This window comes from Nestor notabilis, unplaced genomic scaffold (genome assembly GCF_000696875.1).
Source record: "Nestor notabilis isolate BGI_N333 unplaced genomic scaffold, ASM69687v1 scaffold1001, whole genome shotgun sequence".
Classification (NCBI taxonomy): Eukaryota; Metazoa; Chordata; class Aves; order Psittaciformes; family Psittacidae; genus Nestor; species Nestor notabilis.
Window position 1 is genome coordinate 26,718 of NW_009915837.1, and position 27,644 is coordinate 54,361.

Genomic DNA, 27,644 nt, shown 5'->3' on the forward strand with positions numbered 1-27,644 from the left:
ATTTCATTAACCTGTTACAGACAACTTACGCACCCATGCTGTTTTTCCTGTATAGAAAATATATGTAGATGTGGTATAGCATAGGTCTATAGCATATCCATATCATTCAGCTGGTTGAAATGCAGCTTGTATTTGATATATTAATGTATTATATTACAACTACATACCTTCATAATCTGAAAGTATAAAACACTGCCACGGGGCTGAAAACTGTCTAAAAAGACATGACTGTCATAAAAAGTACAATTATAAAATCTTTTCTTTTGAAAGAACAAATTTTTGGTGTAAATTTAAATCAATATCAAGAGTTAATTGATTTAATGCACCTCAGATATTCTTAAAATTATTGAAACATGATGATGTATTGTGTGCTAAGTAGCTTAGTAACTAACTAATCATCAATAAAGTTCATAATTCCAGCCTGACATGTAAGTACTAATAGGGGCACTTAATGCTGAAAGGTACAGGCTGACAACCACAAGGTTTGGAAAGTATAGTTTCTATTCCTTTTTGTGTGTTCGGGCAAGTTATGTTTTTCCTTCATCAGTCTTTAGAGCATAAGGCACAGTCAATTTCTAGAGACAGAACATTATCTTTCTTAGACTTCTGATCTAGTGAAGCCAAATTCTGTATTCCTATGTACTGTTTTCCATAATTATAGGGCATTTTTGCTGCAATCACATGCAACGATGAAAATCTTGCTCCTATTTTTCTTCTCTTTTAATAAAAGTAACTTTCTGAGCAGAACATAGTCTTTGGGAGTTACTGTTGATCAGATAGTAGAATAATGACTTCATTCTAAGATAATTTTTGAAAACTTTATTTTTTCCTATCCATTTGTGCACTTTTTGGGTCATAAAAAGGGTAATGCGGTGTTGGAAAAAGAAATTGCTTTTTTGCAGATCTTGTCTGTATTGAACTTCTGCAAATTAGGCAACTCCTCCAAAATCTCAAAGGGATTCAATATATTAAAAACAGATGGTGCAAATACTAAGTCCATCATGATATATATTTTTTTAATCAGTAATATATTTTAAACAGCTGTTGGATTCAGATTTTTTACTTCAGTAGTTTTAGATCAAGTGGTTTCATGTGATAAATTACTTTCTCTGTTTTGTTTTGTACTTCCTGATAAACAAGTTTGTGTTTCAGGTTAGAATACTAGATTTGGAAATTATTGCATGATTTCTTCACCAAATGTTTCTAAAAGCTGTTTTATGGAACTTTGAATGTAATTGTGAATATCTTATTGACAAAATAATGGAGGTAAGCAATGCATAACAGAGTTCAAGATAAAACTAGAATCTATAAATGAAGATCTTAAATGATTAAGAGGATCTGTTTGCTCTCTAATGCTACTGTCAAGAAGGTTAATTGCAAAGTAACTAATAACAAACCAAACAACATTTTTTACAATTTAATTTAACAACAAATTTCAGAAACTTGATTTATTAATAAGCCTGAGATTTAATGCTCACCTCTTTCATTAGTATTATTTTTAATGGTATTTTCCAGGTGAGAGAATAGTCTTTGAGGTGTGGACAGTGTCTATATAGAGTCTGGACTCAGTAGCAGAGCTCTAATGGAATATGCATTTAACAGTAGGCAAACAGGAACTGAGCCTGCTGGGACTAGAGTCCAGATCTTGTTTACTTCCAGTGGTGGCAGACTACCAAACCTGAAAGTAGTATCAGCAGATGCTTTCTGCTATGGATCCTGTCTTGCAGTTCCCTGGAGAGAGTAGAGAGGGCTCCTGAGACTGAGAACGTTGCTGGTACATTAGGTGGAGGCCAGAGTAAAACTTACAGTGACTTGCGCAGGTCGTCTTCTGCTTCTGCTAGCGAAAGACATCTGCTGAAGAAGCAGAACACCCCCACCCCCACCAAGCAATACAGTCTTTTACAATACAGTAATTTTCTGAGAATTTTCTTCTTATATTTCCTCTCCCAACTACACAGAACAAGATTCTCACATTCATCTTCATGTGTAAGAATGTTTTCTTGGCTTTTTTTCCTGTTGGAGTGATCCCACGAACTATTAGTCACTCAGCAGTAACAGTGCTGAAATTGCTTCACTTAAGATTCCTTCCCGTCTTTTGGGTATGGAACAATCGTGTGGACATCCTGTGGGATTTGCTTAAGCTCAGCTTATTTCCTCCATGATACTGCCTGCGAATGAGCTGTGTTAGACTTGATCTTACATTAAACATGGGAGAGTTCCCACTGAAATATCTGTGGTTTGCCTATGTAAAGAGAATGCTGTGCCTATTTATGGTCACTTTTCAGTAGAGTCTTTTTTTCTTTTACTAGTGGGAGCAAACAGCTGTTGTTTGAATGTACTGACCTTTACACAACTTTGCCATGGATCCAGAGTCCTTTACTGTGGGAATTACAGAAAAAATACTTTGAGAAACTCAAACATGCCAAAACCAGATAGTTCTCTGGCAGCTCTGTGCTAATAAAGAAGCAATTGCTGGGAGCAATCCGTATTGTAAACACTTCTGTTTCTTTTTTTACTGCTTACTGACTTTACTTTTTTATTTAATGCTAAAATGTATTTCATAAGGAAAGACATTTTTTAGTACATGAGTTAATAAATAACCACCCCAGAAAACAAAATATTTAAAAAATGGCCATGAAGCTAAAAATACAATGCTATATTCAATATAAAATGACCGCATCTTTTATGTCATGTCATACAAATACTTAAAATATTAGGGAAAAACAAAAAAAAAAAAGGCACATTTCCCTGCTTTCCAGACCTGTAAAACTTACTCTTCTAAGGCTGAATTTCAGGTTTCAGCTAGAGGAGAGCAACAGAATTAGTCATAAAAAAAAAAATAGTAATGAAATCATCCATTTTCAAGTTTTACTGCTTAGTTTATCTACGATGAGCAACAGCACTATATCTAATGCTAATTAGCAGCTAAGCAGGAAATAAATAACAGTTTATTCATACAGTGTATTTGCAGATTTATATTCATTTTGACAACTACTTTTCTCCTGTATTATTTTTATGCTTCAATTATTTTTATTTAATTTCTCTTGCATAAAATATATTCATTTCTGTGTTTCTGAAAATTATAAAATGGTGCAAAATTAATTAGCCCTAATTTGACCATGTCATACTTCTGTAATAAAAATTGTAGCTGTGCAAGTAGTATAAATAGGATGGAGAGTAACTTCTCTGTTGTTTGTTTTTTTTCTTACGTGAGAGGTGAGCTATCTGTTGATTCTGTATGATACATGTGTGCATGAGGAAGTTCTGTCAAGTTTCCTTCTTTTTTTGAACTGGCATTTCTAAGGTAAAACAAAGTAATAACAATTCTGCTGTTTTTTGTTTTGACTGCATGTCTGCCAAGAGTTTTCAAAGACACGTGCATTTAGCTTTGATCTTACTGAGCTTTTGTGATAAGAAGCAGTTGTATTGAGCATCCAGGCAGTAAGAGAGTTCTTCAAATTCTTAGTTAATTACTAAGGTACCATGGAAATAAGCAAACAAGTCTATAGCTTTATATGCTATATGGTACAGCATTTCCCTTTGCTCAGTTCATGTCAGGTGTCCTGGCTGTGTCCCAGCTTTTTGCCCACTACCATATGGCTAAAAATGTCTTTGTATCTAAACTTTCCAGTGAAAGTGGAAGTTGTGATACCATGTTATCATATGACAAATTCTACTAGTTCTAAGTATATTTATTAATCTTCTTCTCTGATTTGATCCCTTAATCTGGAAGGAAAAAAAAAAAATAGGAAAACTGAGTGTAAAGGACAGCTTATTTTTCTGTTCTGATTTTTGTTATGGTTTTGGGGGGATAGGGGAAGGAACAAAACAAAAAGCCCAAACCAAACCAATACAGAGAAGATGAAAATGGATACACATGCGTGTGATAGCTTCTTTTGTAATTCTTCTGAATTACACTTCTACCTGCCACGTAGGAGTTAGCAGAGCTAAGTCAAGAGCGGTATGAATGGCATTTCTTTCTGCATCAGCGACCATGACAGATGAAAGCTGATGCCACCAAGTGCTGTCAGTTACCTTATACTCCAACTCCTTGGGTTGTTTGTGAAAATGAGTAAACAGTCCAGTCCTTCAGTGAAATAATATGCTGGGACAAGCCTTACAGTGGTGTCAGCATAAGAAGGAGTAGTTTGGCTTAGTATCTTCTGTAGTGTTGTTTTTTAGTTCACGTGAGTTTCTTTAAGAATGCTTTAATAGATTTGTATGAAGTCCCTGGATTCTTGTTTGTAAATGGAGAAAGACTTTAAGTGCTTCAGGTCAGAAGCACTGAGTAGCATTCGAGCATTTTATGTCTGAAGTTAACAAATGCCAAGACTAGTAGCTACCTTCGTCCCAGACACGTCTGTCCATCTCTTCCTTTTACACAAGGAGCCTACACATGAAAGTATTTCTCAGTTGGGTAGGAGAAAAGCCGCTGTTCATTCCTCTTTCTGAAGTATACTGGGTCTTGCTGGGTTGGTGTTAACTTTATTCATGGCAGTCCTTGGCCAAAATACAGGTGCTGTGTTTTGGATTCGTAGGTAGAACAGTGTTGGTAACATGCCAGTGGTTTGGCTGTTGCTGAACAGTGCTTGCATAGCCTCAAAGCCTTCTTCATGTCTCACTCTTCCCCTACCAATGGTAGTGGGGGTGGTAGTGGGCAAAAAGCTGAAAAGGGACATAGCCTGAACTGACCAAAGGGAAATGCCATGTCATACAGCATCATGGTCAGCAAGCAGTAAAACTGCGGTAGTAGAAGAATGGTGGGGTTTCGTCTTCCAAGGTGGCTGTTGCTGAGAGACCAGGTGGGCTTCAGTGCACTTGTGGGTGGTGGTGAGTGATTACCCCCTTCTTTCATTCACCCAGTAAGCTGTCTTTGTCTTAATCCATGAGTTTTCTTGCTCTTCCTGTTTTCTCCCCCATACCACTGAAGACATTGGAGAGGGAGCAAGACAGCATCTGTGTGGGTGAGAGAGGCCAGATTTAGGCTTTTCGGAGACTAAGGGAAGCCTACTAGCATGTTCTAATTTGCATCAAAGAATTAAGAGACTGAGTGAGAAAAATTAAGACAGTAAGAAGAAGGGTGAGGATCGCATGCTTGAGCATACCAAGTCTGTACTCCAAAAGACTCCAAGAACCCTCCGTTTCCAGTGAAAGCAGTTGGAGTTAAGGGTGCTTTCGGGCTTACAGAAGCACTCGGCACAGTTACGTAATTACACAGTTAAAACACATTTCCTTGAGCTGAGGAGAGAAACAAGATAGGCATCACTGTCCCTGGAAGTGTTCAAAAGCTGTGTAGATGAGGCTTTTAGTGACATGGTTCAGTAGTGGACTTGGCAGTCCTGAAGTAACAGTTGCACTTGATGATCTAAAGGTCTTTTCCAACCCAGCTGATTCTGTAATTCTGTGATTTCAGACACATGGCAGGTAAAGAGGCCAGGTGGCTAGGTGAACACTGTCATACCTGGTGATGTTTTAAGCACAGAACATGTTTTGAAACAAAATAACTGATTCATCAGGGGATGGGTCTGGATTCTGCTGCTTTCGTGTCAGGAGGTGCACCATATGACTTAGATGCTAGGTGTCTGTATTTTGGATGGAATGATATTTAGATCTCTCACCAGTCCTCATTTCTTTCCCAGGCTAGACTGAAGTCTCTGCCCCTCTGTACATTCTGTCTTATGCATCTCTTTCAGTAGACTTTGCTCCTGTGAATCCTATTCTTAGGCTTCCTACTGTCCTTATGCTCATATGTAGACATAGGGACGTGTCTGTACATGTATGGGAGATCAACATTGTGTGTGGATTACATTACAAGTTTGATATGATAAAGTTGCTGTATTGAAGTCCTCTTTTGAAATTTGCCCTTCAGGTTTTCAGCAAGTAAATTAGTGGACCACAGAAAGAATTAAGAAAATAAACACTACTTCCAAAATATAAAAACCCATAACTTTTATTTTTACTTTTTTTTAAAAAATAATATTCTATATTGAAATAATAGTTTACACCTCATGAACACTGTGGAGACAGCTTATTTACATTTTTCATTCTGTATTCAGTGGGAATAAGGGTCATCATTTGCATTTTTTGAAGCATCTGTTTAGTGAAGTGGTAAAAGAAAATTGACTTAGAGAAAGTTATTGACAGAACTTGCCTTTTCATTTTGAATTTAGTTGCAATTTATTAGCTAGCATCAGTGAGATACAGGGGAATTTCCTGCCAGAATAAGTAATCATTTTCTCTTACCACTTGTAAGCGAAGAAGACCTGTAAAAGGATCTGAGATAAGATCCTACTGAGAACAAGTTCAACCACTGGTTTCAGAACTCATGAGGGTTTTTTTAAGATTTTTTTTCCATCTCAGTGTAATGGTGAACACACTCACCAGAGGTGCTGGCAGAGAGGAAGTATTGTCTTTTGAGTCATACTGAAACCAACAGGTGGCACATGTTATGCTCATATCAAAATCTTCAGTTTTGGATTAAATTTAATTTAGAAAAGGGCAGTATCCTATTTGTTCCAGACTGCTCCTACAGTGCAAAAGCCACCTGTGGGTTTTGCAGGCTTTGAAAGATTCACATTTGGCACGAACTTTCCAGATGATGCCTTTAGTCTGCAAGGGACAGAGTATAGAAGAAGGTAGACTACAGAACATAGCTCTAAGTGACAACAAGCTTTCAGAAAGCATAGAGTTTCTTTTTACAGCTGCACAGCTACATGAAACCTCACAATGATGGCTGTGAACCATACTGTGGAAACTGTGTGCTGAGTAGGTGGTGCAGCACGGCTGGCTGTAGGGGATTACTGTAAGCCAGCACTGGCAACAAAGCGCAGGGACCTGTGGACCAGTGGTGGCAATTGAGATTTCTACTGTCTGCAAGGGGGTTGTCATGGTTTTTCATAGGGGAAGTGATTTGCTGTAGTTTGTGGGTTTCTTTTGAGTCCTTGGGAACATTTCATAGTAGGAGCAGGTCCGTAGAGATGACACTGGCCGGCTGTGAAGTCAGTTAGGTGGTGTACTAAATGAATTCTGGGGAGGGAGAAAGATGTGTTTGAGAGAATATGGCTAGAGGAATCATTGGCTCTGGAAATCTCAGCTCTTTGATGTTGTTGATGTAATGATCAGCTGAGCACAGGTAAAAGAGAAGAGGAAGTTTGTCTTTCTGGTTTTGTTTTCAATTTTTTCAATTTCTGTAAACTTGTTTGTAATAAGCAAAGCAAGTTCCAGGCATGAAATATCTGGGAAATGTGCCAATGTGTAAACACACTTCATTTCTATAACACTGATGACTTGAAGTTGAGTAGCTTGGATTCAGGCTCACTTCAAATTACTGTTAATTATATGGCTGATGGTAACTTAGTAAATCCACTGGCAATATACTGTGACTTTTAGGATAATACTAAGTAACAATAAGATGTTCAGGTTTTCATTAAAGGCTTTAATGAAGAAAGTAACAAGAACTTCCTTTTCTTTTAAAAGAATTGTCTTAACTATATTTATGCAGACTTTTTTTTTTTTTTTTTTTCCTTTCCCTCTTTTAATCTTATAGTTTAGTGAACTGGCTACATGATTTGGTTCAGGATTATTGTAATCTTTTTTTCATTTGATTTATAACAACAGTAATTATAGTAGACACTTTTCTGCTAGATGCCTTTATTAATACATTTAAAGTACGTGAAATCCACGGAAAGAAAATAAAGGCAGTTATGCAATGGAATGGACTCATACCTAAATCTTTTTGCAAATACTAGCTGTACTAGATCATCACAAAGTCTTCTGTCAGATTTCTCTAGAAATAGACCTCATAGCAGCCTTCTGATATCTGAAGGGGGCCTACAAGAATGCCACAGAGGGACTCTTCATCAGGGACTGTAGCAATAGGACAAGGGGTAACAGGTTTAGGGAGATTCAGGTTAGATGTAAGGATGAAATTCTTCCCTGTGAGGGTGGTGAGGCGCTGACACAGGTTGCCCAGAGAAGCTGTGGCTGCCCCATCCCTGGCACTGTTCAAGGCCAGGCTGGAGAGGGCTTGGAGTAACCTAGTGGAAGGTGTCCCTGCCCATGGCAGGTGGTTGGAACTGGATGATCTTAAGATCCTTCCGAACCCAAACCAGTCTGTGATTCTGTGATTCTATACTTCTTTCTGAAATCTGTAGTAGGAAAGAGAAATTGATGCAGAAGGCTGTTGTATCAGCAAATCTTGGAGAAAAGCAAATTAAAGACAGGAAATCTTTCTGGAGGAAATCCAGAGCAATTTCTGTTGGGAAGTTACTTGTAAAATCAGTAGTGGGACCCTTAGCCTCTCACAAAGATACTATGTATTTGTTACAGACCAAGTGTAGCAGTGGCTGGAAACAGTTTTTTTCATGGTCTATTGCATGTCCTTGTGAAACCAGTTGGTGGGCTTGGCAGAACTCCAGTCACTCTCACTGCATCTCCTTGCTGCTAATTGGCATTTTGGTTAGCATTGTTTGCAGTGAAGCTAGAGCTTAATAGGATGTGAAAAATGAGAAGCAGTCCTTCTTTAAAGGCACTTTCCTTTGACATTTCAACATGTGGATTCCTGTGTGTTGTTTAAGTGTGCTTGTCATATTTAATGGACTTTGTAAGGCAATTTCTCATTTCTGAGCTCTACATTAAGTTGTAATGCAGCATGGTTTTTTCTGTTCAGTCACATTCTTCGATACATACTTGCATGTGCTTCAGGGAATGCTTTTTAACTGTTTAAAAGTTTTGTGTAATTTCAATCCTGAGAAGTAACTTCTGCCTTCTTATTTTGCTGAAGTCATTTACTATTATTTGTAAGGTGGCTCTTCTGATTGGTTAATTAAGTGATGGCTGTGAGATTTATTGTGGTAAAATCAATAGCTTTTGTAGCTCATTAATCTGCTCTGGTTCATTGCATTGATAAAATTTAAGGGCCTGTAATGGATATTTTGTATAATAATATCTAGAAGGGAGACTTCAGATTGTATTGATTAAATCAAAAGAGGTCAGATTTTCTTCTGTATAATTGAAGTTAGTCTAACAAGTAACATGGCATTGAACATGTTTTACTCTATCTATCTAAGCTGATGTTCGACATTATTGACTTTACACATCAAGGGGAGTTAATCACAAGTTGAAAGCAGTTTTAGCCTGTTTATCAATCCAATGGGCAAAGCGCATCCTGAACATATTCTCAAATTCACAGACTACATTTTTCAACATAAGTTTTGGTATCAGTGCCATTAATTAAATGCTCCGTGGTACAGGGCATGGTCTTCATCATGGGATCATGTTTATAAATTTTCCCGTATTGTAGGCATACAGACTATAATATGCCACAGCAGGGAGCAGAATGTCCCATAGTTGTATCTTTTTTAGAGAAGATTTAACAGGTAATATAAGTTGTTAGAAAAAGGGCTCTGAAGAATACAGTCCTGTAGAATAGATGTTTTGGGGAACAAACAAATTATTCCAGGGTTTTCTGAATTGACAAAAAATTTAGCAATTTGAGTAGGTCCTTCCTCTAAGTGTTCCTTATTCCTTAATATACATAGAGGACACAATGCATTTTATTCTTGTTCTCCCTCTTTCTTTTTTTTTTCTGAACATGATAGCATTTGAAAAGAGAAAATTCATTAGCTAGAAAACTCATTAGGATTTTTTAAACAAAAATATGTTTACTGGGCATAAGTGTAAAAACAAGTATTCATATCAGTATGAAAGACTAGATCTAATGGTGAAAGCTGGAATTAGTGCAAGTTTTTAGCTTTAATTATGCCACTCCAGTAACATTGTGCTGCAACTGCCATAGCAAAAATGCTGATCAGTTGTAAGTTGCAGGAAAAAACATTAAGAATTCTGTAAGTTTTTGAAGTGCGTGTTTTATAAATCTGAACTAAAGTTACCTGTGTGTTTCAGAGCACTTAGCAATGTCGACCAGTCAATCTGCTGCACATGACTCTTCTTTATTGTAATTTGTCAGTAAGACTACATTGTTCTTTTTCCCTTACTAGTCTTTAGCTGAATTGTTATCTTTGTTTAAATGAAAGATTTTTCCTTGTTCTTTATTTGACATGGCTTTCACAGAGAAGCATTCGCTGATGTGGTTGAAGAGGCTTATCCAATCAGTACCACTCTTGTTCCAAACCAAATTCCTTTTCCACTCCATTTGCCCGTGTTTGACATGGGAGATAGTTTTGCATATGGTAATTTTTATGGAATATGTTGTCATGCCTTCAGCAATCCCCTGAGGAAGTCAGTAGCCCAGGGCACAGTTTGGTAAATCATGTAAATTCAAGATTAACGTGATCATGTGGTTATGTTGTATTACATATTATTTCACTGACATGGGTATATATTACTTCAGTTGAAACTGAAATTCAAAATTAGTTAATTCCTCTCAGAGGTGAAATATAATCTGTGTACTTGCCATTGTGTAACAGATATTTAATAGTTATGCAATAAGAAAATTATTGTTTTGCATTTAGTAAAGGATTCATCATTACTGTGCAGGACATAGGTCAAATTAATTTCTTGGCTATGGAATCTGTGCTGACCCAAATCATTATCAAGTTTTCCTACCTAGGAACTGCTTCAGAAGCCTTTCTGAGGCTTCAGGAGGTACTCTGAGACATATAAATAAAGGCTCTTTCAGGAATATGACTGGTAGAAAGCAGGCTGCTTATTTATTGCTCTGCTCAATCTCTGTTAAAATTGCCCCTATGGGCCAGGTGGAATTGGACGCACTCTGGGGTTCTATTTCTCAGTTTAGCTCCAGCAATATAAGATGTCCTGATATTGGCTTGTATCTCTGCCCTTTAGCTAGAGGCTGACCTCTGGTATCAACCGTTCTGATGCCAGACCAAACATCTGCCTAGAAAGCTAGCCCCCCACCACAGTCCGTCTGGATTAACACCTAGGTCCATGAAATGTGCCAGCAGCAGGGAGCAGTGTTGCTGTCTCTTGTGCCTCCTCTGAATGGGAGAGAGCCCCAGAGGGTGAGTGGAGAGGAAGGGTTTTCCAACAGTGGTTACCACTTGGGGCAAAGCTTTTCCTTCAGCGGAGGAGGGAGTTCTGTTTCAAAACCGGACTGAACATGATGTGAGTCAAAATACAAGCTATAAGTGTCCTAACAACTTGAAAATCTCAGTGAAGTAAAATACTGGTTTTCTGTGAATGTCAAATCCTGGTTGGGTTTTTTTTTTCTATACACTACATGCTTTCCTTTGTCGGTCACTTTGCCATACTTTTACTTTCTGGTTTGCCTTATTTCCCCCACCTTTATATAGATGTTTCTGTGTGTGAAAGAGTTCGGTAGGTAGTCTTATTTTCCTGAATAAAAAATGAGTTGTGAAGCCAAAGGTAGTTCCTTCTCTAAAACCAATAAAATATTCTTGTATCATCTCCAACCTAAATGCGTTTTTTCTGCTCCTCCCATTTATCCATTTGCTTAATGACTTCTGATTAATTCCAACTAAAGCAAATAATGTTTTCAGAGAAGGAAATAAGAAATATTTATAATATATATGAGAGGAAAAAAACCAATCGACTCTCTCCAAAACATCCTTAGATTTCTAGCCCCATTTACATAAAATGCGATTGCTTTCTATTGCTTATTTTTAGAACTGTTTTGTTAGGATTGGGCCCTGTGGGCTTTACAGAATGGAAATCCAGCAGTACTTTTCCTGCTAAAGTTTTTTGTTTGGACTATCAGTATGCTTAACTTTTGCAAGTATTATTTGCTTGTGTTGAACTATTGATTTGGTAGTGCAAACACAATGGTGCTCCAATCTTTAGTCTCTAAAGATTTGTATAGAAGTCTGATTCGCTTAACCCATTACAATGAGTTTAGAGATGTTTACATATTCCCTAATTTATGGGGAGGTGGAAATCATGGTGGAAATCATGGTGGAAAACTGTACAGCTCAGTACTTATCAAAGTCACTGGTCTGAGGAAGTGTGTTCATCTGGAAAAGCAGAGACATGCTTTTGATTGAAGCACATCAGCACAACTGCGTAAGCAAAGTAGCTCAGTGCCTTTCCCCCACTACGCTTAGCATATTCACATATGAATCAATGATCATGAGCATTAGCATTCTCAAATTTTCTGAATGTATTGCTTTCTTCAGTCATGAGTGCCAGAGGACTGTTGCTGTTATCATTATCTATTATATAGGTCTGTAAGACTATATGATAGAAGCATTCTTCCAGTCAAGAAACTGTCTTGCTCAGAAAAGCTTTGCTTGGTACTTTGTGCTTTTCTGCTTGGTCATAAAAGATGGCCACATAGTGAAAGCTTGGACTTTCACACAGAACCTGCTTAGCACAGAAAGGATTGAGCTGAACTGTCTTCTAGGTTATACACAAAGTTCATGAGGTTTCAACCAGGTATTTCTTACCAATTGTTTTGTAGGAAATGGGGAAATACTTGTGTAACAGGAAGGTATAGCATTAATGAAAAGGTGATATGAGGAAAGATTCCTGTTTGATTATGTGGATAAGACCCAAGGAAACATTAACATATCTTTATATCTTTGTATATGAGCTGGCAGTACACACTTCCAGCCCAGAAAGCCAGACTTCTGCATAAAAACAAATGTGACCAACAGGTCGAGGGAGGTAATTCTGCCCCTCTTCTTCACTCTGATGAGACCCTACCTGGAGGACTGCATCCAGCTCTGGGGCCTCCAGTACAAGAAGGACATGGACCTGCTGGAGTGAGTCCAGAGGAGTACCACAAAAATGGTCAGAAGACTGGAACACCTCTCCTATGAAGAAAATCTGAAAGAAATATGATTATTCAGCCTGGACAGTAGAAGGCTCCAAGGAGACCTTATTGCTCATTTCAGTATTTAAAAGGGGCTTATAAAAAAGGCAGAGGGAGAATTTTTACCAGGGCCCCTAGTGAAAAGGCAAGGAGCTATGGTTTTGAACTAAAAGAAAATAGGTTTAGATTGGACAGAACAATGCTTTACGATGAGTGTGGTGAGACGCTGGCACAGGTTGCACAGGTAAGTTCTTCATGCCCCATCCATGGAAGTGTTCAAGGCCAGGCTTGGTAGGTATTTGAACAACCTGGTCTAGTGGAAGGTGTCCCTGCCCATAGCAGTTGGGATTAGACTAGGTGATCTTTAAAAGTCCCTCCCAACCCAAACAATTTTGTGATTCTGTAATTCACTGAATTTTGTATTTTGCCCCATTATCTGTATTGCAAGAATATGTCTCTCAGAAATAAGGTAGACATGGAACACCCCTCTGAGAGATATATCTCTTTCCAGCAAACCTCAGAAAAGAGCTGATTTGCCAGAAAGGACAACTTTCTCTCTAGAAATCTATTAGTTTTCTTAGTCTGTAAAATGTACTTCAGGTCTATTTTACTGCAACTTTTATATGTACTTGTGTGCACATCTCATGCACCTGTTATTGCTAAATAAATTATTTACAGCTGGTTTCTTTTAAAATGAAGGTATTTTGTGCTCTTAAAAATGGCTATGTTCATCAGTTGAAGGAGCAGTGCTTTTCACCAGACTGCTAGAATGATTGTCAGCCGATGACTTCCATGACTCTGAAACAAGGCTAAGTGTTTGCATTGCTGTGCAACAGAAGAGTAACCACGCTTACTGTCAAAAGGTTCAGTGCTCTTTTTGGTGTAAATACATTCTTAAGGGCTGAAATTACTTTTGAAAAATATTTTTATGTGTATTCTTTGCAGTTTTCGGGAGCTATCTAAATAAGTAGCCTCTACTTTCTCTTCTGTAGTGTGATATATCACAAAGAATAGCTCTAACTCCCCAAGCAGCAGATGAATGTTTCCAGTGTGTTTTTAGAGCTGGAGGAAAACAACAGTCTGGGCAAACTCCACAATTTTGGAGCAGCAGAGAATACTGACTAGTGGTGGACAGAGATCAGGACATGTTGCAGAAGTAACAAGTGCAGCGTGAGACAAGTGAGTAATTTGTGTAGCTTAAAAGTCGCTGTGAAAAGAGAAGTGATTGAAGTGATGTCCCAGAAACTTCGACACTTTGAGAAAGGAGGAAGTGAAAAGAGGCTGTGAAAAGGCCCATTTAGGTGTTTCTGCGTGAGAATGCTGGGCAGTTAAGTATAGCCTGAAGACAAAAGTGTCCCACAGATGTCAGCAAAAGGTTTGCTCAGCAAACTTGTTTTAAAAGTTCTCATGAATGTGATTTGCATGGTGAGAAAAGCATGAAGATAAAGAGAAGATTCATCTCTCCTTACAGCTGAAAAACTATTGTGTGGCTAATCATAGATGACAGTGAATAAGTGATCTGGAAGACCAGTGATAAGCAGGAAAAAAAACTTATACCAAAACTTAATAACAAAAGTGACTTTGCCTTCTGGAAGCTATTAAGGGAATTTTGAATGGACCAAATGCACACAAGAACTTGTTAAGTCTGTCTTAAAAATAAGACATCAACAGTAGAGGATGTCTATGCACTCCAGCTTACCCAGCAAGACTATGAGAAGATGGTTATTGTGAAGTGGATAGAGGAAATATGGACATGATGATCCTTCAACCAGTAATCAGTGTGGGTTAGATCAAGCCCAATCTGTTAATAATAGCATTGTATTATAAACAGTTTCATTCTGCAAGCTTCTCTAGTCATCTTTATTTCCAACCCAATTCTCCAGCATTTACCAAAGTTTCACAGATGGTGATCTGGCATCAGTTGAGATGTATTCTGTGCAAGCAGTTTTGCATACTGGCATAAGTGTTTAGGGAAACAGCTTGTTTTTTTCTAATTTAGAATTTTGGTCATAAGGTTTAACTTTTGTTCATGTTCTGGAATGCCTTGGTTGTGACAGCAGTGAGCAGGGTTCCAGGTACCTCATTGCTAAGCTTTGCAGAGCTGTGGATAGCTTGATCTTCTCACAGCCTTGTAAGAAGAGCTTGGTCTTGTAGGTGTGCCCAAAGGAGGTTCTGTGCCTGTTAAAAATCAGCTTTCACACAGATGTGGTGCTGATGGGACATGATGGCTATCATTCTTCTTCTGTACTGTAGCTTGGGTACACAGCACCTGCAAAGGCTCAAACTTGCCTCTTCCACCATCTGACCAGGTTGAGGCCCATGTTTTCTGCAGTCCTGCTTTATCTTGTCTTGGGAGCTTTTCTGGGGAAAGGGATGTCATCTGCCTGTCCTGCTGGAATGCTTCTACTTTAAAACCAAAGAAGGGGGGAATTTTGAAAGTCCTTGTTTATGAAGGAAGAATGAAGGACTCTGCACTATGGGTTGTCATTGGTTCATCAAGGATTGAAGCATGGCTCTTTTCTTTTGGATGAATGCTTTTATCAAATGGTTAAAGAGATTTATTCATCCTGTAATGTCCTTTTAAACTTAGGTCAATAATTTTTTTATTTTTTTATTAAGATGGAAACTAAAAGAGCTAGTATGGGTTCAAATAAAAGTATTCCACTAGCCTGGAGATATTGCATAAGTGGAACAGAAGTTGAGGCATATCCCCAGTCTTAAACGTATCCTGTTAATTATTCCTCAAGGCTTTCTCCTTCATATGTAGGCCTTACTGCCCCATCCTTTCAGATAATATATGCCGCTTATGGCTGCAGAAGATTGCATTTGTTAGAACAAAGTTTTTATGTGTGAGGAAAGATTTCATAGGCTTAACTGGTCTTAACTTTAGCAAGTGTTTCTTAATTCACTGGCGACAGAAGGGCAGAGTTATGCTGTATTTTGATACTTCTTCATACTTAGCAGATCCTTTTCCTATTGAGATGGTTATCCAGAAGTTGATTAAAGCACCTGTAGGTGCAGATCATGCTGGAGCAATGGTGCAAAGCAGAATAGTTTTCCTTTTCCTATTGAGATGGTTATCCAGAAGTTGATTAAAGCACCTGTAGGTGCAGATCATGCTGGAGCAATGGTGCAAAGCAGAATAGTTTCCTACACTAGGGAAGCTAACTGTTTTATTTTAAGACAGGTGAAAGTGAGCTTTAATATGTTCTTAGTTTTCTATAGCTGGTATAGACTGTGTTAAAATTCTCTGCAGTGGTGGTGACACTGACTGACAGCCTACTGGCCACGCTCTTATTTATCTGTGGCAGTGCAAGGTATGTAACATGACTGCATTCACCATTGATATCTTGGCATTTTCACTCTTTTTCTAAGGAAGATTGCCAGGCAGACCACTCTTTCAAGTGATCCTTGATATCTGCTTTATTTAACATTAGTGAATTAAAGTAGAATCTAAAAAAAGTAGTGAACGTTAAAGTAGTGAATTAAGCAGATTACAAGTTTGGATAATATTTCTGTTCTTGATAAAGTACATTATTCCTTTTAATGAAATGACTCTTGTGTATACTAATTCAAAATATTGTACATGGAAAGCTATTGTACATGCAAACACCCGTCAGTGTTTCCATGCTGGGTGTCACACTCTCAGCGTTACTGTTAACACTTTAATTGTTTCACAATCTAGATTCTTTGTTCAGCCTCCTGCCAAAGGCATATCCCAGTCAGAAAAGGACAAATGATGCATTTTCATTAATATGTTCACATAAATTGAGAGGGTCAGTTGAAGGGCTCTTCATATTGTTGATGTGATTAATCCCACTGAAGACATGAAAACACAAGCAAAGGCTTTATTCTTTCTCAGTGTAAGGAAGTTTTTTGAGCTAACACCTTCTAGACAAAGCAGATGCTGGCCCAAGTACGTAAAAATGTCAGTTTGAGTAGATCCATCTCTAGCCTGTGGTCTTAGCAGTGCCAGGTGCCAACACAGATGCTTATTAGAAAGAGAGGAAATGGCAGATACTTAGCCTGTGATATGTGCTATCACGGTCAGCAGCTTAGCAAACCCTTGAGAAGGAGCTACATCTGCACCAGTGTGTTTGTGAATTTTAACAATTTGTGGTTTTTTTAGTCTGTTTGCCATTGTCATCTAAAATACTCTGTTGCAATGAATTGAACTGTTCAATGGCGTGTTGTGTAAAAAAGTACTTCCATCTGTTTATTTCAGACCTACCACTGAATAACTCCACCGGGACCATAGTTTTTATATTACAGTGCTTGTGTTAAAGCAGTAATTAAATCACCATTTGCCAACTTTCACACTACATCATTTTGGAGCTTTTTGCCATGTCCCTGCTTAGTTGTCTCTCTTTCAAGCTACTCTGATTAATCTAGACTCATACAGAAGTTACTTTATTCTTCTGATAGCCTATGTCACTCTTTGTTGTCCTGTTCTACAGTATTTTTTGAGGAAGTATTTTTTTTAAGACAGTATGCATCATCTAGCTTCTCCTACTGACAGAGACACGCTTGAGTAACATTGAAATATTTTGTCTTTTTTCGCACAATCTTTTGCCTCTACCTTCTTATTTATGCTAGTATTTTAACTTTTAAAATGTCACATAAGATTTCTCAGACAGCTCTTTTTAAAGTATTCCCTCCATGTAATGGCTCTAGAAGGAACAGAATTTCAGTGGCAGGCAAGTGTGTATGATTGAGTTTGGTTGAAGATCAGCTTGCCATGCAATGAACAGAGCTTGGTATATATAACCTTAGGAGCTATTCAGTTTGTAACACACATGTTTCCTCAGATTCAGTCTTGTCCAGAGAAAGGAGTTAAAAATCTCTTGAAATATATTACAACCAAATTCTTAGTTCATTTGTGTAGCTGATCATACCAGATTTTCCTTGCCTCAGATGACGTATATAATTTTGCATACAACCTTGGGAAAGCATGTCTCATGTTTTAATACATTCAGAAATCATCTATTCCAGAGTAGGAAACAACTGTCAGTAGAATTCCCCAGTATTCATTTAGTGTAATGATAATCAGCACCAAGTGTTGCATATATTAGTCATTGTAAGAGAGTCCTGTCAGAAGATCGTTTTAACATTAACTATCATTAAAACAAATGTGTCTGGTTTTTATGTGTTTAACTGAATTTAATTTTTGTCAATGACTGCAAGAAATCATTTTCTGGCAGCAACATGTTATGCAATTAACAGTTCTTCTGCAAACATGCTGATAGTAGTACATTTCATGCTTATAAATGTAAAAATACCTTGCTAGGTATGAGTGAAAGTGTGGTGGTTTTGACTGTGGGTTAAACCATGGGAGATATTTTGATGTGACAGAAAGAGATTCAATATTTTTAAAGGCCAAAATACTGAGGTTCCGAAAACCCTTAAGAGGAATTTAAGTGTCAAAGGAATCTTTTAACAGTGATTAAGGATGTAAAAAATTGATGTATCTCATATTCATCAGGGCAGACTTTTACATTTTTAGTTTTTTTCTTACAGTTTTCACGTGTAGAAAGAGTTTTTCCTCTCAATATTCCTTTCTTTCATGATGCCTTTTATTTTTCCATACCATTACAAATCATATCAATTTACTGCTCACTTACAAGGCTTAAGACCAATGTACAGTAATTTTTAACTTGTACTGCAGTGGCAAAAATTGGTTACAACTGTTGAAGTGTTGTATCAGTAACTGGGGGCAATCGTTTTGCCAGAAAGTTACTCCTGAACAAAGAAGGAATGTTTTGTATTATATTCTGTTCACACCACAGTTTTTATTTGTTTCACTTTATTTCAGATTTCCTTCATGCAGGGTGGAGTTAAGTAGTTTCAGGTCAGGTGGGGTTAAGAAAAGATGAATATTTGTGAGCACTGAAAGTAAAATGTTACAAAGAAAAGAAATATGCTCAAATGTATATTTGGGATTCCAGAGCTTGAGTGAGGGTTTGTTAACATCAACAGAAACAAACTTTAAAAGTTTTACTTTCCATTGTAATCCCATTGATTCTGATGGAGCTACAGCAAGTGTGTGACTGGAGGTTCCTGGTAGAAGGAAGTTTTCCAGTTTCTGCTTCTTTACTTGGAGTGAAAAGCCTTCTTGCTGCTCCTGGATGGCAAGAATTGGCATGCAAATATTTCAAATTACAAACATGTTACAATATCAGTATCTATGGTTTGCCCTGTTAACTCGTAGGCAGTTTAAGACCAGTTCTAATCTCTATAAGCATCTCTGAAGAAGTACCACTTTAAGAGGTTTTGCCAGCTTTTGCAGGCAGTTCTCTGTATAACTTACATTTCCTGTTTATAAATTGTATTTTTTTTCCCCCTCAAATCTGTCAGGTTTATTTTGTATTTTCAGTCTTATCCTCAGCAACTGATGGTAGTTTTCAAACCAGTTTTTCTCCGAGGTAGTAGGAAAATAATATTTTACTATAAAGTCATGGGTTTTAGCTTGCTTTTAGTTGTAGGAATATAATATTCCACAAAAGCATCTTTTCCTTTCTTACACTAGCAGTTAGAATTTGTTATTTGTTGTCAGTGTGAATAAGAACAGAATGTGATTTATCTGATAAAGATAAGTCCCTTTTAAAATGGTAAAATAACATTTTATAAACATCCTATACATTGTGTATGAGGGGAGAACACTGCATGTCATGCACTTGAGTGGAAGCAAGGCTTTTGCCACCATCTCCCAGAATATTCTTGTATCTAGGTTAGGATACTGTAGTTTGGATAACTGTATTACTAGGTGGGTCAAAGTCTAGCTGAACAATTAGGCTGAACGTATAGCCTAACAGGAGCCTTAGGAAATCCAACAAGGACAAATGTGGAGTCCTGCACCTGGGAATGAGTAACGCAGCCGTATGGGCTAGGGGCTGACTGAGTGTCAGAGATCAGCTCTGCTGGAAGGAACATGGACATCAGCAGGACCTCAATAGGCTGGAGAATTGGGCAGAGAGAAACCTAATGGGGTTCAGTAAGGGCCAGTGTAGGGTGCTGAACCTGGGGAGGAAGAACCTCAATAGGCTGGAGAATTGGGCAGAGAGAAACCTAATGGGGTTCAGTAAGGGCCAGTGTAGGGTGCTGAACCTGGGGAGGAAGAACCTCAATAGGCTGGAGAATTGGGCAGAGAGAAACCTAATGGGGTTCAGTAAGGGCCAGTGTAGGGTGCTGAACCTGGGGAGGAAGAACCTCAATAGGCTGGAGAATTGGGCAGAGAGAAACCTAATGGGGTTCAGTAAGGGCCAGTGTAGGGTGCTGAACCTGGGGAGGAAGAACCTCAAGTGCCAGTGCAGGCTGGGGCTGACCTACTAGAGAGCAGTTGAGCAGAGAAGGACCTGAGAGTATTGGTGGATGACAAGTTGACCATGAGCCAGCAGCGTGCTCTTGTGGCCAGCAGGGACAAGTGTCCTGGGGTGGCTCAGGAGGAGTGTAGCCAGCAGGTTGATCCTCCACCTCTGCTTGGCCCTGGTGAGGCCACATCTGGTGTACTGTATCCAGTCCTGGACTCCTCAGTACTAGAAAGGCAAGGAGCTACTGGAGAGGGTCCAGCGGAGGCCACAAGGATGCTCAGGGGTCTGGAGCATCTCTCTTATGAGAAGAGATTGCAGGAGGCAGGCCTGTTTAGAGAACAGACCAAGAGGGGTTGTCATTATTGCACATAAATATTTCAAAGGTGGGTGCCAGGAGGATGGTGCCAGACTTTTTTCAGTAGTGCCCAGCAACAGGACAAGGAGCAATGGCCATGAACTAAAACACAGAGAGTTTCACCTCAGCATGAGCAAAAACTTTATATTGAGGGTGGCAGAGCACTGGAACAGGCTGCCCAGGGAGGCTGTAGAGTTTCCTTCTCTGGAGACATTCAAAACCCTCCTGGACACATTCCTGTGTGACCTGCTCCAGGTAGCTCTGCTCAGGCAGGGGTTGGACTGGATGATCTCCAGAGGTCCCTTCAGACCCTAACAGATTTTGTGACTCTGTGATCTGGCGGGAAGCAAGAGCACAAGTCATCAGTGCTCCTTGGCAGCAAAGGGCCAAAAACATCTGGGGCTGTATTGACAGGAGGGTAACTGATCAAGTGAGGAAAGTGATTGCTTCCTCTACCCAGAACTTGTTAGACCACATCCAGAGCACTGTGACCTACTTTAGGCCCGCCTGATAGAGGAGCTGCAGAGGTGGTTGAGCTGGAGCAGGGGCCCTGTCAGCAGTGGTTAAGGGACTTTACTTTGAGAAAGAGGCTGGACTAGAGATCTGCTGATGTCCCTTCCAGCCTGAATAATCCCATGATTCTTGTAAAAGTCATTACTTAGATGTTAAATTTTTATACCCATGTCTCAATTTAAAATCGAATTATTTTATCTAACACGTAAGTCTTTCTCCTTTACCCTAGCTTTTATTATTATCTTAGTAGAGATAAAGAATAGTCTTTGCCAAAAATTACATTTTTATATACAGAATGTTAAAACATGCAAGTCTTTTATTCATGGTGTGAAACTACATATAAGAACTAGCTTTTGGTAAGATAACAGCATTAAAAAGGAAGGAAAAATAATTTTCTTTAAGCCTAAAGAACCAGAAAGTATGAAAATATTCCTGATACAAACCCATTATTGACAATACTTATCTCCAGTCTTAACAGAAATACCAAAAGATGTCTTTGATTATTTAAATTTTTGTATGTAACAGTGAAACATGTAGATTATTACTACTCAAATTTTAAAATCATGTGAGATCTCTTTGAAGTGTGTCTGCTCAGTAGAAAGAAAGAATTGTACAAAAGACTGGATGACAGAGGTCTAAGGTGTGTGCCCATGACTGACTATGTAATATGTCTGAGGCAGCTACAAAGCTTTTGGAGGTAAAGATGGCTTCGATTTGGGACAAGAAGCTGAGCTGAAAATGGGATAATATCAGAAGAGCAGGAGAAGAAGGATATAGTTAGAACTGCTCGAGTTGGTTGAGCATAGCTTTTTGTCATGGAAAAGAGAGTGTTAGCAGTCCCCTGATATCAGCAGGTTGTCCTTTAATCTTATGGTGTGTTGTGCTATTTTTAGTTACCTGTCGCAAACCTGATATTAAGTGTAATTTTATTAAAAACCAAATACATGAGCCTGGCTAAAATAACTACTGCACTAGCCTTCCTTTTATTTCAGGCTGAAATGAAACACAATATAGTTATTTTATCTGGGATGCATACACTTTCTGTAAAACAGGTTACAATGTGAGGGAAGCAACTTCCCACAGATCAATTTGACTGCCGTTTGGCAATGTTTTAAAGAGACAAACACCAGTTTCTACAGGAATTTAATAATGAAGTTTCACTTTTAATCTGTTTTGCTATATCTGTGCTATGAAGTCCCGAAAGTGGTCAGATTCATGGCAGTTTCTCAGAGTGGGAAGCAAACTACTTAGCATCTTATCTCAAAAGCCTCTGTCTGAAAACTCAGGTTTATGAAAACAGTGAAAAAAATTATATACAATGCATTTGTCATTTCTACATGCAAATATTCCTTATTGTATTTGCTTCTTAAATATACTGTTTACCATCCTGAGTTTTACAGCCAAACAAAATTCTCAGTCATTCCTTCTATATTGGCTTTGGAGAAGGCTAGAATCACTTAGCCTAGAACTACTTTCTGTTTGCAGACTCCTTCAGCTTTCAGAAATTAAACGGGTACAATGCAAAAAAGTAAACAAATTGTCTTTCACATGCATATATATATATCTGTGAGTCAAGGGCGTCAGCCTTTAGGTCCAATGTTTTTAACAGAGTGGAACTTGAAAGGCCAGTTTCAAGTTGGTGGATATTTTTAATGCTGCATAGCATCTGGTGCCTTTAGCACACTTCAGACTTTGATTAAAGGCATATTTTTGCTATGCTGTCCCATAATGGTGGGTGGGATGTTCTTCCTGCTAAACCACTAAATGCCTTTAAAGCTACCTGATTTGTATCCTCTTGAGTTCCAACCTTATTGTAACCCAGCTTAACATGTGCCTACCTCAGGTCTTGTGAGGATTATCTCCCTTGAGCCCTTCTCTACCTTATGGTAGAAACAATTCACATCCTCCAACAAGAATATTGTGATACAATGAAGTGATACAGATTGGTATGGTAATGCTCTGTTAATGACTTGCTTACCTCCCTTAATCTCAGCCAATCATTCATACAGTTTGACTAGTACAACTATGCATGTGGCTGCTGCTCATCTGAACCAGCAGAATGACTACATTTAGTTTCTAAATACCCTTTTTTATTTCTATAAGGTACTAACAAACATTACATTGAATCAAACTTGGGAGAAGCATTTTGCCAGTAATAGGCTGTCACTGTTTTAGAGAAGTTTTATTTTTAAAGATTAGTGATGTAGAACAATGTTGATGGAAGATTTTGAGGTGGGTGCTGGGGTCAAGTTCAGTTCGCATATTCCTTCTGCACCTATCCACCATTCACCCCTTTGAAAACCCTCTGCAGCTTATAAACCCACAACCAGACATGTTTCTGGCTTAGGAAAACTCTCCTATAGCTTCAGTCAGATCTGTGAATTGTTGAGTACAAAACAAAACCTTTTAAAAATTATTAATATAAGACTTTGCTTTTCTGGACATTGCTGTTAGTAACCAGGAAGCTTTATGTACTTGATCACAAAGTAATCAAAGCTTCAATTCTGTTTACTTCTGAAAATTACATTCTTAAGGTGTTATATTTATTATTTCCATTTATTTTCTAGTTAGCAAGCAATCTGAAGTAATCACAGTCAAATATTCCATGTAGGACTGACTTGATAAGGTGAATTGGATACTGAAAGAGATCAAAGTTTATAGCAAGAGGCTGTTCCCTGATCTGGTTGAGGATTTTAACTGCAGTTTTCTAGCATTTTCAGGCATTAGGTTTTCTTGTTAGGGTTAAAGCCTGAATTAAGAACCTTAGTTGCCAGGTTTTCTTCAGCATAGTGTTAAGTTTCACTTCTCTTCTACGTGGAATAAAGGTGTGCCAAAATAGTGTCATCATCTATAATCTCAGTTTAGAGAGAAGAATGAAACTTTTGCTTTTTTTATAGTGAAAATAAATGCATAACAAATAAAATAAGTTTACAGGATTTATTCACATGAAGTTGTATGAGAGTTTCTTAATGTGCTTTTTCTTTCTTTGCAGCTATTGGCTGACAAACAAGGTCCACATTAAACGACCCAGCACTGGTCTTCTCATGTATACACTTGCCACCAGATTTTGTGATGAAATTCACCTGTATGGATTTTGGCCATTCCCAAAGGATTTACATGGAAAACCAGTCAAGTACCATTATTACGATGATCTGAAGTATCGGTACTTTTCTAATGCCAGTCCTCATAGGATGCCATTAGAGTTTAAGACATTGTATGTATTACATAACAGAGGAGCACTTAAATTAACAACAGGGAAATGCATACAGTAATAAAGCTCATGTAAAGTACAACAAGAAGTACAGTATATACACCTCATCATAAAGATGTTGTGGAATGGCAATCAGATCCCAGTGATGATAGGTTTCAATACCCACTAAGCCATCAGAAAAAGGAATTTTATCAGTACATAACCAGCTATTATTCCTGTAAAGTGCTATGTAACTAAGCTATCTTGAATGCAAGGGTTCAAGTAAGTGCCACTTTTCACTAAGAACAAAGCTTGAATGTATGCTCAGTAGTGTTTACAGGTTCCAGTGACTCATCATGAATTCAAGAAGAAAAATATAGCCTGCTTGCTGCTGACTTTCTTCTGTGGTCAGGCAGCCCTCAGAAGAAATCTCCAGTGGATGGAATATTTCTTGAGCAATTAAACAAGGCTTTAGCAAAAAGATCGTGATGGAATTGAGTAGAGAAAGTGAAGTCCGTAAGATCAAGCAAATCAGTAAATGCCTTCAGTCAGAGGACTGTTCATGATCTTGTATTATAATCTCAGCTTTTCTTGCTGTTTTTCTTACTGCTGTTGGTTGGGTTTTGTTGCTTTTAAGTATTTGAGCCCTTAAAGGATTTTGAGAATGTAATTAAAGTATGTATCTTATGGACTTGTCTTAGGAAAAAAATTCATAAGGGTGGGAGGGTTGAGGGAAACATCAAATATTTTATCAATTGTTACTGTGTTGCATCCTGCTGTCACACAACCCGTAACATCCCAATTGTTTTTCTAGCTACCGCTGTCAATGCCCACTACATGGAGCCACTCAGAGGTCATTTTGATCCATTTTTAAAGAGAAGTTTTATGTTGTGTTCAAATTTGAAAACATATGAGAAGGTGCCCTTATTTTTGGTGCCAGAGATTATTTTTATACACATTATTTCTTTTCCTTGAAGAAACGGCGTAGATTTATTATGATGTTTCTTTGCCACTGAAGGGAGCATATTCTTTATGTTGTTTAAATTTTTTAGTTAGCATCTCAAAGCAAAGCTTTTTTACTGAGCTTGCATATAGAATTTCATTCTTCAGAAAAATCTGCAGGAGTAAAGATCATTTCATGCATTCAAAGATATATATACATACGCAATTTTTGTTCCTGATTTGAAAGGAAAATGCAAAGTCTAAAGGAACTCAGGTGACATTGGAACATGTCTAAAGAAAAAAAAAAGGACACCTAGCCAATTAAATAGAAAACAAAGAACTGTAGATCAAACAGTTCTTTTAAAACTGAAATTTCTGACAGTGTTGGATGATACTACTCACTTGTAACAGCTTGATGTTCTGATGTGTAATTGAAATAACAGAGAGCTGCATTATTTCACAGTGATTTTTCTGTGCATCATTCCTGTTTATCCATGAAACCACTCTTTTATTTCACAAAAGAGAACAAGAAATTACAGGAAGGTAAGAGAGGGTAAAGTGTCAGCGCAGCATATACTAACATAAAAAACCTGTCTGAATATGATGTTCTAGTGCTAATGGAGCTGGTAAATGAAGAACACCATGGTTCCACTATTTTCATGTCAGGCAAGGCTGAGGAGAAAGCATGCAGATAAAATGTATGGGTATTTTCTTTTATGTTCTCAGCTCTACGATGGGTCCTCATCTCCAAATATGATATTCCATGTATCTATTGAATTTTTAACTGACCTGAGCAATTTCTTATGTAGCACAACACTCTCAAACATTTACTAGCTAAAAGTGCCATTTATTACCCAATTTTCCTCTCAAGTTCACCTGTATTTCATCATGCATGACTAAAGGTCTGTGATTATGCAAATGTAGTAGCTAAATTACTGCCTTGCAGACAGTTCTGCAAAAAATTTTTTGGGAAATAGAAAGTTATTTTGCTGTATCTAAGACACAGTAGCATCTTTCCTAATTCACCAGTCTTTCCTACCCAAGACAGTTTACTTTGGCTATATGCTAAGGTGTGGGATGTGATCCTAACATGATCACCACTCATACCAGGGCATCATGAGGATCTAAAGAGCAATACAGACTTGAATGTGTTTAGTTTGATTTTGGTAAGCCGAAGGGTGTTATTTGTACACTGTGTATGTATACTTAAGAGTTTAGGACAAGGTTATTTCCTTGATGGAAGGTGGGAATGTTCTTGTTCTTTCAGTTAGGGTTTTGCTGCTGTTGATCTTTTAAAACTTATTTCATATACATTGACAGAATATCTGTTGAGATAAAGAATTAACAGCTGTCAGTCTCACAGAAGCTCAGAGAAGCATCTGTTTAGCTTTATCTTTTCTTCTGGGAATGGCTTGTCTTCTCTCTAGTGTCAGGCCATCAACAAAAAGGGAATGCAAGTAGACTAAAATATTAACTGACAGGTGATTTTTTTTCACCCTTTCCTGTATACCTCCTGGCTTTGTATTGCCCTGGGCAATTTGTGCATTTCTATTGAGTCACCCCAGGTCCTGAATTAAAAACCAGATTACTTCCACTGTGTGACTCTTTTTCCCTAAAGGTGACCTGGAGCATAGCACCAAAGGGTTAGCTGCTGTATAGGTACTTCACAGTGGAATAAATTTTACCTTGTGGCTCTTCACTGGGCAACATCGTAAACCTCCATAGCTGCCTTGGGTGGTTTCTGTTGATTATATACATTCACTCCTCCTGTGTTGCCTACAGCACAGATCAGACAAGCAGGTTTTATTACAATCACCATTTTTATCATCTAACACTCTCAAGAAGTAATACGAGGCAGATAGATAGGATAAAAAGAAGAAGGATCCCTAACGCTGTGATGATACCTGCGCTGGTGAGGAGCAAGTGAGGAATGCCCATCAGTTGAGTCTTCCTCAAATTGATCCTCATATCAGTCATATCAAATGCCAGCTGAAGTTCCAAAACATATGTTAAAAATAAGAACTGGGAGCTACAATCAAGACAGCAGTGTGTATTTTTCCAATTCTTACGGCAGCTTTACATTGAACAACTTCATTTAATTCAGATCAATTTATTGTGAATTGTTTATTAATGTACATGTTAATGTTTCTGTGGCAGAGTCTTTCATATTACATAAAAATAATAGATAAATATATTTGATTGTTAAGTTTTCAGCTCTGGGACAGTTCTGTCTCCCACAGCTCTGAGCTGCTGTCCAGACATAAGATAAACTGAACCTTTCAAACCTTGGCTGGTTAACACAATCTGATGTGTAATAAAGACTCTTCCATTTTTTTTGTTAAATAATGTAAGCAACATGTGCTTAGGGTCATCACCTTTTCTCTATTGACTGCAATTTGAAGAAAAACAGATGTGGATTCAGTACCTGTTTTTTAGTGTTTAATCTAGCAAAGTGCTGAGCACTCTTTACAGTGACTTTCCTGGGAGAGACATGTCCAGGATGTAGATGGGGATCCAGATTAGCATATTTCAGGGTATCACTCTGAAATTGCACATTATTTATTTTTAAGAGCACTGTTACTTTGT

At 38.0% G+C, this 27,644-nt stretch overlaps 1 protein-coding gene across 1 annotated transcript in view; it reads left to right on the forward strand.

Annotated features, from left to right (window-relative positions):
* ST8SIA4 (ST8 alpha-N-acetyl-neuraminide alpha-2,8-sialyltransferase 4) overlaps positions 1-25,823 on the forward strand; it is a gene marked incomplete at its 3' end in the record, with an annotated part of 51,754 nt that extends 25,931 nt beyond the window's left edge. Inside the window, exons 5-6 of the mRNA XM_010024308.1 lie at positions 23,919-24,189; positions 25,791-25,823. Of these exons, the coding sequence (XP_010022610.1) occupies positions 23,919-24,189; positions 25,791-25,823 (304 nt within the window). The remainder of the gene's footprint in view (positions 1-23,918; positions 24,190-25,790) is intronic.
* Between the last annotated feature and the right edge of the window lie 1,821 nt (positions 25,824-27,644).